At 35.7% G+C, this 15,774-nt stretch overlaps 1 protein-coding gene across 2 annotated transcripts in view; it reads right to left on the bottom strand.

The window, feature by feature from the left end:
- CCDC30 (coiled-coil domain containing 30) overlaps nucleotides 1-15,774 on the bottom strand; it is a 66,005-nt gene that overhangs the window by 48,798 nt on the left and 1,433 nt on the right. For both annotated transcript variants that reach the window (XM_079776664.1, XM_079776665.1), the window contains exons 2-7: nucleotides 14,379-14,499; nucleotides 10,185-10,375; nucleotides 8,079-8,232; nucleotides 6,940-7,011; nucleotides 5,042-5,157; nucleotides 3,990-4,088 (exon numbers count right to left, since the gene is read on the bottom strand). In XM_079776664.1, the coding sequence (XP_079632790.1) occupies nucleotides 3,990-4,088; nucleotides 5,042-5,157; nucleotides 6,940-7,011; nucleotides 8,079-8,232; nucleotides 10,185-10,375; nucleotides 14,379-14,499 (753 nt within the window). The remainder of the gene's footprint in view (nucleotides 1-3,989; nucleotides 4,089-5,041; nucleotides 5,158-6,939; nucleotides 7,012-8,078; nucleotides 8,233-10,184; nucleotides 10,376-14,378; nucleotides 14,500-15,774) is intronic.

The following is a 15,774-nucleotide window of genomic DNA, read 5'->3' as shown; positions in this document are numbered from 1 at the left end:
ACTTACTGTTAAATCTGTCTACATATAGAAATGGGTAAGAAACACAGTCATATCTTGAGGAGCCTGCTTGATTTAAGGGAGTACCTTTCTTAATTATTTGTCTTTTTTAAGTCACGGGACTGCCCCGCTGCCCCCCTCCCCGTTTTCAAAATAATTCTTATGAGGAAGCTGTCTGCCGAGTGCCCAGAAGTGGAGGCTTCTCTGGTTTCAGTGAGGTAGCAGACCTAGAGATTTGCATCTGTGGAACAGCAAGGATTCCCTGAAAATCAAGGTGGCAAAAACATGGGTTTTGTAGTCATTTAAATTTGAAATCTTGACTTCTACTTTTATGAATTTGTGATCTTAGCTTTCTCATCTGTAAAGCAGGGTGAACAATACCTACATCTCAGCATTTCTGTTAACATTCAATGAGTTATGTCAAATCCCCAGCAGTAAAGTCACTACAACATTAGTTTCCATTCTTTTACTTCCTTTTTGTAGGAAACCAAAAATAAAGTAGTCAGAGAAAATGACCTCATCCTAACTTGACAGCATTTGCAAAGACCCTATTTTCAAATTAGGTCACATTCACAGGTACTGGGGTTAGGACTTTAACATATTTGGGGTGTGGACCACAATTTAGTTTATAACAGAGACTAATAAACAGAATATATAAAGAGCTCTTGCAACTTAACAATAAAAAGGCAAACTCCAATAAAAATTGGCAAGGATTTAAAGACATTTTCCAAAGAAGATATATAAATGGTCAATAAACACATGAAAAGATGCTTAATATCATGTCATTCAAGAAATGCAAATCAAAACTACATTGAGATAGTACCTCACACCCAATAGAATGGCTATAAGAAGATAGAATATATCAAATGTTGAAGATGTGGAGAAATTGGAACTCTCATACACTGCTGATAAATGGTACAGCTCCTTATGGAAAACAGCCTGGCAGTTCTTCAGGAGGTTAAACACAGAGTTAACATATGACCCAAATGTTCCACTCCTAGGTACATACTCAAGAGAAATGAAAGTATTTTCACACAAAAGTGTGTATATGAATGCTCATAGCAGCATTACTCATAACAGCCACAGAGAGGAAACTATCAAATGGCTATCAATTGATGAGTAGAAAGATAAAAAGTATATATTCACATAACAGAATATTATTCTGCCACAGAAAGGGATAAAGTACTGATTCAATATGGTTTTATTTTGAAAACACTATGGTTTTATTTTGAAAACACTATGCTAACTGAAAGAAGCCAGATGCAAAAGGCACATATTGTATGATTCCATTTATATGAAATGTACAGGAGAGGCAAATTCCCTGAGACACCAAGTAGATTAGTGGTTGCCAAAGGGCTGAGGGCATGGGGGTATGGGAAATGGCTACTAATAAGAATGGGGTTTCTTTTTAGGGTGATGAAAATATTCTAGAATTAGATAAATATTCTAGAACAGGTGTCCTCAAACTACGGCCCGCGGGCCACATGCGGGTGTTTTTGCCGTTTTGTTTTTTTACTTCAAAATAAGATATGTGCAGTGTGCATAGGAATTTGTTCATAGTTTTTTTTAAACTATAGTCCGGCCCTCCAATGGTCTGAGGGACAGTGAACTGGCCCCCCGTTTAAAAAGTTTGAGGACCCCTGTTCTAGAATTATACAACCTTGTGCAATTTTTTGTACTAAAAATCATTGAACTGTGTATTTTATTTTTAAAAAAATATTTTTATTGATTTCAGAGAGGAAGGGAGAGGGAAAGAGAGATAGAAACATCAATGATGAGAATCATTGATTGGCTGCCTCCTTCATGCCCCACATTGGGGATTCAGCCCACAACCTGGGCATGTGCCCTGACCGGGAATCGAACTGTGACCTCCTGGTTCATAGGTTGATTCCCAACCATTGAGCAACACTGGCTGGGCTGAACTGTATATCTTAAAAGGGTGAATTTTAGTGTGAAAATTATATTTCTATTTTAAAAAATAAATTTAATTAAATATGTATGAGATCTGTGTGCTAAAAACGGTAAAACATTGCTGGTATAAATTAAAGAAGATCCAAATAAATGGAAAGATAGGCCATGTTTACTCATTAGAGAATTCAATATTGTTAAAATTAAATTTTCCCTAAATTGATAAAAAAAATTCAACAAAATCCCAATAAAAATTCTAGCAGGCATTTTTGTCAAAGTTGACAAGCTGATTCTAAAATGTATATGGAAATGCAAAAGACCTAGAATAGTCAAGACAACTTTGAAAAAGAAAACAAAGTTGGAGATGTTTTCTTTCTGATTCCAAGACTTAAAATAAAATGAGAGCATAATATTATCCTAAAAACAAACACATAGATAAATGGAACAGAATAAACTCCAGAAATAGACTTCCATAATTGATTTTTAATAAAGGTGCCAAAGTAATTAAATAAGGAACTAACTGTCTTTTGGGAAAAAAAATATTTTTATTGATTTCAGAGAGGAAAGGAGAGGGAGACAGAGAGAAACATCAATGATGAGAGAGAATCATGGATCAACTGCCTCCTGCACGCCCCCTACTGGGGATCAAGCCTGCAACCCAGGCATGTGCTCTTGACCAGAATTGAACCCGGGACCCTTCAGTCCGCAGGCTGATGCTCTATCCACTAGGCAAAACCGGGTAGGGCCTAACTGTCTTTTTAATGAATGATTCTGGAATAACCAGGTATATATTTGGAAATAAATGAACCTCAACCCTTACCTCACACTATATACAAGAATATAAGAATTATGATCTGATGGAACATAAACCTAAATGTAGAAGCTATAACTATAAAATCTTTAGAAGATAGGGAAAATATTTTGTGCCCGTGCTGTAGACAAAGATTTCTTAGATAGGCTTTTTGTGTCCTATCATAAAATCATTTAAAAAAATTGATGAATTGGTCTCCATCAAATTTTCAAAACAACTACTCTTTATAAAACACTGTTAAGAAAATGAAAAGACAAGTCATAGACTAAGAGAAAGTATTTGAAATACATATATCTAATGAAGGACTGGTATCCAAAATATATAAGGAATTCCTACAACTCAAAATAAAGAATACATATAACTCAATTAAAAATGAGCCAAACAGCCCATCCAGAGTGGTTCAGTTGGTTGAGCATCATCCCGTGCACCAAAAGGTTGCTGGTTTGATTCCTGGCCAGGGCACATAACTGGGTTTTGGGTTTGATCACCAGTTGGGAAATGCAGGGAAAGCAAGTAATGTTTCTCTCACACATTGGTGTTTCTCTCTCTCTGTCTCTCTGCCTCTCTCTCTCTCCTTTCCTCTCTCTAAGCATGTCTTCAGGTGAGGATTTTCTTTTTAAAAAAACAAAACATTTGAACAGATGCCTCACAAATGAATGTATACAAATGGCCAAATGGGCACATCAAAATATACTCATTGTCATCAGACACTCTCAAAAGTCCCCATATGCTTGCATCTTTGTAAAATTCTTCTTTTCTTTAAAGAAACAACCCATTATATTCTTCATATTAGTTGTTCCCTGTGGAAAAGAAATGAACAGAAACACAGACTCTGAACCTCAATTTCTTCCTAAAATCTAATTGGCTGAGCAATATAAAAAGACAAACGATAAGAAGAGAGTAGCAGCCTGGCTGATGTGGCTCCGTGGTTAAGTGTCAACCCATGAATCAGGAGGTCACAGTTCAATTCCCGGTCATGGCACATGCCTGGGCTGTGGGCTCAATCCCCAGTGGGGGGTGTACAGGAGGCAGCCTATCAATGATTCTCATCATTGATATTTCTGTCTCTCCCTCTCCTTTCTTCTCTCTGAAAAATCAATACGAACATATTTTTTAAAATTGTGTATGCTCCAAAAACCCAAATAAATAAATAAATAAACAAACAAACAAATAAATAAAAGAGAATAGCAAATGAACAGCACCAATTATTCTCTATACTCTATAAAAATGTGACTCCCTTAAAAACTAGAAGTTGGAAAGAAGAGAACTTTACCCGTACTTTCTGTTCAGCACCCACAGTTTTCCCAGGGGAGTGGTTTCCAAGTTGCTTATTCTCTTGCGATTCACGAATCTCTCCTTGAAGCCTTTCAACCTTAAACACAAAAATAATTTGAATACAAAAGTTGGAAGGGTGGGGAAGTTGCTTTGTTTTTAAAATATACAAATAACACATGAACACATTCTTCATGTAAAAATTCATACAACACTAAGTATATAAAATAAAAAGTCCATCACATAACCTTACCCCAATAATCCCTTTCCCCTTTCCATAAGTAACACTGTTTACAATATACCCTTCCTGAAATTTATCTCCCAATGTATATATGTATACATATATATCAAATATATAATGTATATATTTGTATAAGATATATACCAGTATTAGATATATAAATTTACAGACAACTTGAACAGTTTTTATTCATTTTTATTACAGTTTTATATTATGATAAAATATACATAATAAAATATTTACCATGTTAACCATTTTTAAGTGTACAGTTCAGTAGCATTAAGTACATTCACATTATTGTGCAATCATCACCATCATCTATCTCCAGACACCAGAGATATGATTGTAAAATGAATATAAAATTGGAGGGATATATAATATATCCAGAACTTGGAAGTATATATTAAAAATCAATGAATTGCTAAGGAGAAATGGTTAAAAAATGTAACACAACTAAGGGTGTAGTATTAGTAATCTCAAACATATCCAGTTATAATAGAGTAATAATTTCTATTTGATAAATGTGTTAAGTATAAACTATTATCCAGATCCCTATTAAAAAGAAGAGATCCTAAATTGACACAATAGTAATAAGATTACTGTTTGGCATAGGTAGTTAAGATGTATAAAATGCAAATACTGATAGACTGCATCCAAGTCAAAATATGGCTTTTTCCAGGGATGCTAGAACCACCAGTATTAGTCCACAATAATGACCAATAGGTGATGTGTATCTGTGTTGCTCCATTGCTGATTGTTATTCTATACACATTTAAATAAATTCTAAGAACAAACTAAATTAAACAATTTACCACTTCTCCAAGCACTTTTTTTTCTGAGTCAAGTGATCGAACCCGAGTTCTTAAAGCCAGAATTTCCTCATTCAGTCTCTGATTGTGTTCCTTTGCTTTCTTTAGGTCAACGGAATCTAAAACAGAGAGAAGAATGCACTCTACTCAACTGGAGCGAAGTTTTAATTTGAGGGTATTAACTCTAAAAACTGAGGAAGTGCTATTTCCTAACCTTCTTGTCATGTCTCTGCCTGTGATCCTCTGCACAAGAGCTGCTAGACTCTAACGTCCAGCTCTAGAATACTCCACCAACCTAATGAAACAGAACAGAATGTTTTTTATTTCTCACACCAAGACTAATGAATTGGACTTCTGAGTACAGGATTTCCAGCAATAGAGGTTTTTCTAGGACCTGGAATTTTAAAACAGTTGAGCCTACCTTGTAAAAGTTAAAGGACAGAAAATGATCTTCCTGACTTCCTTGTAGTCCTGTCTCTCTTATACACCTAACAGACTTCTAGATATTTCTGCTCATTAACAGCAAGTCCCCCTTGGATGACTGCAGTAATGAGCTAGGGACAGTGAATGAACAGATTTTCCATGTTAAAGCAAGTTAATTCATTGAAGCCATATTTCTGCCTGTAGCTCCACTGCCATTAAAGTGGTAGTCTATTCTCAGCTTAGCACCTCATCTTAAGACCTGCTCTATCTGACTCTCATCAAAGTTTCATGAATACAAACTTGCTGACTGTAACTATCCTGAATTTGTAGCTGCTTCTTTTTAGCCATTCTTCACTTCTGTTTCTTATTTTTCTTTTGCTGCTTTAAAGTCATTGTTTTCCTTTTTCACTGCTTGTTTTGTATTGAACTTATATTAATTTTTTCTTTCTTCATTTTTTCTCCCTTGCTACATTCCTTTTTCCTCTTTAGTATATAAATTTTCAAAATTTGAAAAATGCTAAAAACATACCAAAAAGAAAACAAATCATTCACAATCCCTATATATAATATATATTCACAATTTAAAGATAAATAGATGATAGATAGATATAGATAGAGTATGAAAGTAAGATTTGTTCTACCTTTGGCCTATGCAATTTTTGTTGTTGTTAATCCTCACCTGAGGATATTTTTCCCATTGGTTTTTAGAGAAACTAGAAAGAGGGGAGTAGGAAGAAGGGAGAGAGAGAGAGAGACAGACAGACAGACAGACAGACAGACAGACAGACAGAGGTGAGAGAAATACATTGATTAGTTGCTCCTGGAGGGAATCCAACCCTCGACCCTTTGGTGCACTGGCTAACACTTTAACTACTGAGAAACACTGGCCAGGGACCAATAAACACATTTTAAATTATTTTTCTAGTTGCTCCCATTACAACACTCAAATTTCATTATATTATTTATAGTTAGTAGCATTTTTACATAGTCAAGCGAGGGTCAGATTAACCAATTCACCACTTATGCCAAGTCTGTTGGCTTCTCAGTGAACAAGTGTGTGAGGTGCTGTTAAGTGCTTTAGAAGGTGTCTTGATCCCAGTTGTCCCAGTAAAATATGTATTATTTATGTTTGCCACAGGTTTTGTAGTCAAGACATATCTGGGTTCAAATACCAGCTATAATAATTAATGTTTCTATTGGCTAATTCACTTAACCTCACCATGACTCAGCTTCTTTATCTATGAAATTGGAATAATAATTCTCACTACTTGAAACTGTTGTGAGGATGAGAGGTAATGCACATAAAGTGCCTGGTAGAGTACCTGTGACTATTAAGCAACAAATAGTAGTAATAGTGATAGTAGTTGAAATAGTAATAATAGCAGTAGTAGTGTTTATTTGTAGTAGTAGTATTTTAAAACATTGTTATATTATTATGTAACATATTATTAAATATTATATCTGCTAAAATGACTCACCATTTTCTTTCAACTTTGTCAGATTTTCTTTCAGCTCATCAATTTCTAGTTGAGCCTTTTCAAGTGCAGAATCTAAAAGAGAAAAAAAACAAAATACAGGTTGGGGCAAAAGTAGGTTCACAGTTTTTCATATGGAAAATAATACAATATTCACTGTTTAAAATGCATTCTTGTTTTTAATTCCACAGTCAATTTGACAGAATCATTATTATCTTATATATGTTCTGCCAAAGTAGAATGTACTTATAACCTGTTGATCCAATAATTCTACTCTTAGGTATATCACAGTTAAAAATATATAGATAAGTACAAGAATATCCAGAGCAGCACTGTTCATAATAGACCACAACTGGAAACAACATAAGTATTCAACAGTATAAAGGATAAATAAAATAAATGATTTTATTTTAATTTTAATAAACATTGAGGCCCTGACCGGTTTGGCTCAGTGAATAGAGCGTCCGCCTGCGGACTCAAGGGTCTCAGGTTCGATTCCGGTCAAGGGCATGTACCTTGGTTGCAGGCACATCCCCAGTAGGGGGTGTACAGGAGGCAGCTGATCGATGTTTCTCTCTCATCGATGTTTCTAACTCTCTATCCCTCTCCCTTCCTCTCTGTAAAAGATCAATAAAATATATTTAAAAAAAAAATAAAATAAAAAAAATAAACATTGAGTATGTTTATTCTATGGAATACTCTACAAACAGCAAGAGTGAACAAACTGCTATAGGCAACAACATGGATGAATCCTGCAAACATAAGATTCAACAAGAAGAACAACTAAAGAATGTGTGGGCCCTGTAGTCAAAACTCAGCAATAGTGTTGAAAGTCCAGATAGTAGTTACTTTTGGGGAGGAGAGAGGGTGTAGACATAGGGAGAAGAAATGAAGGCCCCCTCTGGGGTGCTGAGGATTTCTTGCTGGGTGGTGTGCACTTAAGAGTTGTGTACTTCTTGATAGGTATGTTATGCTTATGCTTTAATAAAAATTTCTGGACCTGAAGAAAATGAGGCATTTTATCAGATATTTATGTGTTTTTCTGAAAAGATTATTTTCTGAAGGTGCTCATGTTCCACCCTGAGAAAAGATCATTACACTTAAAACATGGTCAGAAATGTTCTTCTGTAACCACAGCTTACCTAATTTACTCTGCTCTTTCTCATTCCCTTGCAGTTCATCAGTGAGCCTTCGGATCTCTTCATGGACCATCCTTAACCTCTTTGCTATTTGTTCCACATTTCTCTCTATGCAGTTTTGTGATGTTTTATCTTTTTCTATGTCTTCATTATGGGACTGAAATAAAAGTATTGTTAGTAATAAAATGAAAAAGTAAATGTACTCTTATGACATTGTACTATTTCCTATGTGTTTAAAAACCAATAAATAGAAGTATCAAACAGAATATTTCATGTATGTGTATCATTTTATTAGGTTGAACTATATACAATTGGTGATATTTGATTATTTTTGACCTATAAACATGCAATTTCATATGGCTCAATCTAGCATATCTAAAAGATTTTAGTTATATGATTATTTTAAAGATAGAAATTTAGGCCTGGCCAGGTGACTCAGTTGGTTGGAGCATTGTCCCATACACCAAAACGATGTAGGTTCAATTCCCGGTCAGGGCAATATCCAGGTTGCGGGTTGGATCCCTGGTCGGGATGTATATGGAAAGCAACAGATGCCTGTTTCTTTAGGCAACGGATCCATGTTTCTCTCTCCAACTGATGTCTCTTTCCCCCTTCCTCTCTCTCTAAAATCAACGAAAACATGTCCTTGGGTGAGGATTAATACATACACACTTGATATTTAATCATTAAAATGAGTATCATCTGGCAAGAAAGAAACTGTTCTTCTCACTTATATGGAACATTAAATACAGTTTGTAAAATGTTTTCACATGAAGCATTTCACTGAATTTCAAGGTATGAACACACTGAACAAAGCTCATATCATGTTTACAGCTCATTTTCTGCAATTATTTTCAAAGCATTATAAAAGCTAAGGAAGAAATTCAATCTCAATTATATTTTGCTTTTAATCCCCAAGATATACATTAATTTAAAATAAATATAATCAATCGCTTCTCGGCCTTTTGGCTAAGATCAAGTGTAAAATAAATATAATCACTATATGAATTTTTCTAAAAGATAAGAAAAAATCATCTACATAACAAAACCACTTTTAACATATTGGTATGTTTCATTGCAGTGTTTTATATTCACATTCATTAAAAAAAATATTTATTTTTGAGAGTATTACAGATGTCTCCTTGAGACTGAAACCCAGATAAATGCCCTTTGACCAGAATCAAACCCAGGACCCTTCAGTCCATGGGCTGACGCTCTATCCATTGAGCCAAACTGGCTAGGGCGTGACTTTTTCATTAACATTATGAGAAACATTTCCCACATTGTTGAACAGATTTTGTAATGATAATTTTAAAAGCCTGTATAATGTTCCAGAGTGGGCATAACATAATTCATCACTGAAACATTTTGGTAGTTTCCAATTTTTGCTATTGAAAATAATACTATGATATACACTTTTATCCATATATATTTTTCTTTATCTTGGGTTAAATTCCCAGTATATACTTTATTCACTGGATTTAGCTTTTTAAATTAATTTCAGAGAGGAAGGGAGAGGGAGAGAGAAATAGAAACATCAATGATGAGAGAGAATCATTGATTGGCTGCCTCCTGCATGCCCCAACTTGGGATTGAGCCCACAACCTGAGCATGTGCCCTGATCAGAAATCGAACCCTGACCTCCTGGTTGATAGGTCGATGCTCAACCACTGAGCCACGCCGATTTAGCTTTTAATAACATTTACCAGATCAAAAAATTTAATTCCATGAGAACTTATTATATTTAAAATGATGTGCTGTCCATTTTAAAGGACTTCTCAAAAGGGGAGCTCCATACATATTTGGAAAGAAGTACTAGTATGCACTGTCTCTAATGTGATTTTTCAAAGGATATAATACACATTGATTAAATTTTGATACATTCAAAACAAATCAGCTATGTGTTAAAGGGGTAACTGATTTTTCTTCTTCCCAAATTTTTGTGATACGTTTAAAATACTTTTATGTACAATCTGATCATTTTTGCAGCATCATTACATACATTTAAATATATTCAAACAAAATACTTCCAAGGTAGAGTTAACTTGCAATTAGGTAGTACTATTAAGTAATGCCCCTTATTCAGTTATCTAGCTAATTTTAGAATACCTGGGCAAATTCTTTCAGTAGGTTACTGCTCATACATCTTTGTGACTCTGGCTTTGAGTCCCCATGTTCCAGTTTTCTCAAGAGTTTACTTCTGTCCACCAGTAAGTATGCAATCTGTTCACTGGGGCTGCTCAGAGCTACTTCAGAGTCTTCTTGATACAACATTTCTCCAACCTCTTTTATTTGTGCTTCTATTAGGAAGAAACAACAGAAATAAACTGTTAAAAGAAATTCAGGTAAATAACTATAAGATGCTAAATGAGTTCTTAATTAGATAACACATTAATTTAAAAAGTAAGCAATACTGATACTATTATGCTTCTCTCCATCTCTCCGGGGTGTTTGCAAACTTTCAAAATTATAACAAAAAAGTAGTGGGAAAAGTTCTCAAAAGCAGTAGATATTCTTACTACTTGCATAAGTTTAAAATTTGTTCTTGAGTAACTTTAAAATTTGTTTATTGAGTGCTTATGATGTGACAGGTGTTGTACTAATGTCTGAGATAAATTTATCTCATTTAATACTTACTACAACCCAATGATGTAGGAACCAAGATTATTGTTTTATGAGAGGAGAGCTCAGGCACCAAGAAACTAAATAACTTCTCCAAGGTGACTCAACAAATCATGCCAAAATTCTTGGTAACTTCAATATTCAGGTAAATTATCATTCTAGTGTCCTACCTTCTCAGTCCTTTCACCAGCTAACTTCTTAAAAAAAAAAAAATATATATATATATATATATATATATATATATATACACACACACATATTTTTTTTTTCAGAGTGGAAAGGAGAGGGAGAGGGATCACTGATGAGAATCATTGATCGGCTGCCTCCTGCATGCCCCACACTGGGGATCGAGCCCACAACCCGGTCATGTGCCCTGACCTAGAATCGAACTGTGATCTCCTAATTTATAGGTTGACATTCAACCACTGAGCCACACTGGCCAGGCCCACCAGCAGAGAGAGGCCCAGGCCAGCCAAGCAATTGCACCCCACGCCTGTTGCCTGCAGAGGGAGGTGACTGGTGGCAGGGAAGAAGGGGGGCAGTGCTGCACAGATGGCAAGCAGTGGCAGCGGCGGGGGTGGGGCCAGCTGCCAGCAGCCAGGGGAAGCAAAGCCCCGACAGGCCCTGATCTCAGGCCAGGCCTAGGGACCCTACTCAAAGGGTCCCGGATTGCGAGAGGGTGCAGTCTGGGCTGAGGGACCCCTCCAAGTGCACGGATTTTCGTGCACCGGGCCTCTAGTTATTAACTAGAGGCTAATGACTAGTTATTAACTAGAGGTTAATGCTAATGACTGATTACTATAATCATGTTGCATTCATTTCCCTTACGTGCCTTACACGCAGGCGCACCATTTCTCTCCACTAATACTAGCAGCGAATATTTTAGCAGCCAATTGCCACACCATTAGTCTTGTGCTGACTTCTTTGTGTGCACAACAGGAAATATTTCACTTAAGGAGAATAAGAAAATTAGGTTTATTTGTATTACGCTTATTAATTTGTGCAGTTATTCAGTGCCTGGTAAGTTAATGTTCAAGAAAAAATATTAATTTTTATTAAAATATTCTATTATTTTATGTTAATGATTACTCATTTATTTTAGTCCTTTGTACTCAGTATGTCTCTATCTAAATAAACCTATGTTTTTATGAAAACTGAAGCTTTTGGGTTTTTTGCAGCCCACCTAAATTTAAACCTTGTTTATTTGGCCCATGTTAGCCTTTGAGTTTGACATGCTTGCCCTAGGTTATCTCCTATAGTCTCAAGGCTTTAAGTATTAGCTATATGCTGATGACTCCCAAATTTACATCTTGATTGAACTACATTGCAAATCTATATATAAAATCCTAAGTGACCATTACGACTGGTCAACTGAATGACCAGTTGCTATGATGCGCACTGATCACCAAGGGGTAGATGCTCAAAGCAGGAGCTGCCCCTTGGTGGTCAGTGCACTCCTACAGCCAACCTCCCCAGCTGGCCGGCTCCAATTGGCCCCGATCGGCCCTGATCACCGGCCAGGCCAAGGGACCTCACCCGTGCAGGAATTCATGCACTGGGCCTCTAGTACATACATAATTGCCTACTTGACACTTTCACTTGGATGTTTAATATAGACCTCAAAATCTATATGACCAAGAGCAAACTCGTTACTGTCTCCCCCAACTAGGGCATTCTATACTGTCCCCCATCTGAACAGTTAAGAACTCTACTGCTTAATCCTAAAACTTTGGGTCAACAGTGACTTCTTTGCTTATCTCCTACCCAACATTAAATCCATTATCAAATCATGTTATCTCTACCTTCAAAAGATAATCCTTTCATTATATAAGCATTTCTGATGTGCCTGACACAGGTGTTCCTAAAAAGAAAAACAACTTGTATTTTACAAAATTGCTCACTAAAATAATAGAGCTTATTGAAAAAACAGATTCTATAGACCACTCACAACCTTTGTCACTGTGTAACTGGAGTGCTATGAAAGACATTAACAATCTTAATAATTATACTGGTACATATAAAGAGATATGTCAAATTCCTAAAAAATAAAGGAATACTATAGTAAATATGAAACTTCGTGTTTTATTTTGTTTTAAAAATTAAGCCTCGCCCTAACTGGTTTGGCTCCGTGGATAGAGCGTCTGTGGCCTGAAAGGACCCAGATTTGATTCCGGTCAAGGGCATGTGCCTTGGTTGCAGGCACATCCCTAGTAGGAGGTGTGCAGGAGGCGGCTGATCGATGTTTCTCTCTCATTGATGTTTCTAACTCTCTATCCCTTTCCCTTCCTCTCTGTGGAAAAAAAAAAATCAATAAAATATATATATTTTAAAATCAAGCCTGCTGTAAAGGTGAGCTAAAGGAGGATTTGAGTCTGCAGAGTTATGGAAACAAAGTCAGAATGCACAAAGATTAGGGATATCTTTGCAATGAGCACTTCCAAGGCAAACACGTGGCCAAACTGAGCCCAGAGGAATGTGGGATGAATGGAATTTAGGTACAAACCTCAATGGTTGCTGGTAGCCCAAATCACTAACATGCTGGAGAAAATTGTATATAAATTTACATTACAATAATATCATTCCCATATTTAGCAATCCTTCATGAGCTAATTTATGCTGGGAGCAGGACATACAGTATTTTCTGTTTTGTGCAGTGAGCCCTGAACAACCCTCCTGCTGAGAGTAACTACAAATGCTGGAAGGGGAGAAGTAGATTTGGAAGTTTAAACTCCCACTTCTCCATTTTATGGCCACTAAATAAAGCCTGTGTTGTAAACAGTCAAAATAATGATGATGATGATGTTGGAAGAAATGAAAGAAAACTCTTAAAATGCAACCACTATATGAACAAATAGAATGCAAACTTTTAAACTAGCAGGAGAAAACTCAATATATCCAATGGATAACAAAAAAGGAAAAACAAACAAACAAAAAAAGAGTGTGGAAATATGTCCTATGATTAACTCAACCTTCCCTGCACTTGCGCTTCACAATAAAGGAAAAACTTGTCCATCAACTTCATAAAAGGAAATTCTAACAAGGAAAAAAAGGAAAATGATCCCAAATGGAATATCTGAGATGCAAGGAAAAATGCTGAACAAAGAAAATAAGAAATGTGTGGTAAATATAATCATTGACCACATACAATGGCATTAATTTGTGGAGCTAAACAAAGTAGAATAATAATATACGTGGTTCTATCTGTATTTTCCCTGATAGCTTTAAAGTACTTATACTAAATATTTTCTGAGTCCTTAATATGCTAGCTACTTTATAAGGCAGGTACTGTAGGGAACACAGAAACCACTAAGACTAGGACATAATCTCTGCCCCAGAGGAGCTGACACAGGTAATTATCACACAGTGTGGTAAGTACCATAATAGACGTTGAAGCAAATAACCATTCTGCACTCTATCACACACATTTTAGAATATTTCAGAATACATATTTTATTTTATTTTATTTATTTATTTTTTTAAGTCAGTCAAATGTGGTTGTGTGGAGTCAGAATACATATTTTAAAAAGGCAGGCAGAAAATACATCTAAAACATTACAAGTACTTTTGGAATGTGGACAACATATATTCCTCCTTCCTCCTACTTTTATACATTTCCCAAATTTTCTAATGTCACATTAATTTTTAGAATTAAAATTACATTTTTACAAAAAGAGAAATTACCTTGTTTGCATTGGAGTTCTTTAAACTCATGTATAAGATGTTTGTTTTCCTTTTCATAACCATGAGAAAATGCTTCTCTTTCCTCTGGTAAGTTACAGACATAGCTTGCATCATTTCCCACCTAAAAAGAAAATAATACACTTTCTTACTCTTAGTCCATGGTTCATATTTTAACTCATATTAAAAGTCTATTAAGTGAAAGAGCCATTAAGAGATCACCATACTATTGTGTCTACAATCTGAGAAATATATATATTGTTAATCCTTACCTGAGGATATTTTTTCCATTGATTTTTAGAGAGAGTGGAAGGGATGGGGAGAAAGAGAGAAAGGGGGAAACACTGATGTGAGAGACACATTGATTGGTTGCCTCTCGCACATGCCCTGACTGGGGCTAGGGATAGAACCTGCAACCCAGGTACCTGCCTTTGACCAGGAATCGAACTCGTGACCCTTCTGTGCACAGGGTGACAATCTAACCACTGAGCAATACTGGTCAGGCTACCATCTGAGAAATAAACAGAAAACTCAGCCTTAAATGTGGGTTATCAGACACCATTTCCCATAGATATGATGACACATAATCACAAATTTTATGAGACAGTCACTGTCTCTAATATTTTCCCCATTAATATATAAGGTTTCAAATCAAATCTTCTTATCTATGGTTTAGGAAACATGGTCATGATACCATGCAGTGAAAATCTACATAAATATGTATACACTCCTATACTAAAATTGATTAAGATGCCTGAAATGTTAATAGGAGATTCTATTAAAATACATTGTTGGGTATTATTTTAAAATAGTTTCTGGTTAATATGGCAGTTTCACAAAAGGTACTTTATATGGCTAATAATAACAGATTGAGAGATAACTATGTGCTCCAGGCACTAATGTGTTAAGGACATCAAATACAGGGCAAAGGAGGTTTACAGTTCTGAGTATGGGAAACACAGAGTTTATTCTTGTATTATTATTACTGATTGTATTATTTTTCATATGAACAACTGTAAACCTACTTTTACCCCACCCTGTACTTAATTTTTACCACAGTCTTATGGAACTATAAAGCAGGCTGAGAGAGGCTAAGGAACAAGGGGGAAAAGCTAGCTAGGCTGCACACTCAGGTGGGCCAGAACCAGAGACGGGGCCAAAATGCTGAGAAGTAGACTACCAAAATAACGGAATTGCATTTTGCTCAATTGTTTTGAAGCCTATCGAACAACTCTTCAGAATATGAATAAAAAGCTGAATAGCATAGAAGAAAAACAGGATTGCAATCTTGCTTTAGAACTTCCTGGTAAGTTTCTTCCTCTTTAAAATGGCAGTAAGAGTAATAACCTATTTCCTAATAATAATAGCTAGAATTTATGAAATACTTGTTAGGTGACAA

This window comes from Cnephaeus nilssonii (genome assembly GCF_951640355.1).
Source record: "Cnephaeus nilssonii genome assembly, chromosome: 7".
Classification (NCBI taxonomy): domain Eukaryota; kingdom Metazoa; phylum Chordata; class Mammalia; order Chiroptera; family Vespertilionidae; genus Cnephaeus; species Cnephaeus nilssonii.
The sequence above is the reverse complement of the archived record's forward strand: the minus strand, read 5'-3'. Positions and strand labels throughout refer to the sequence as shown.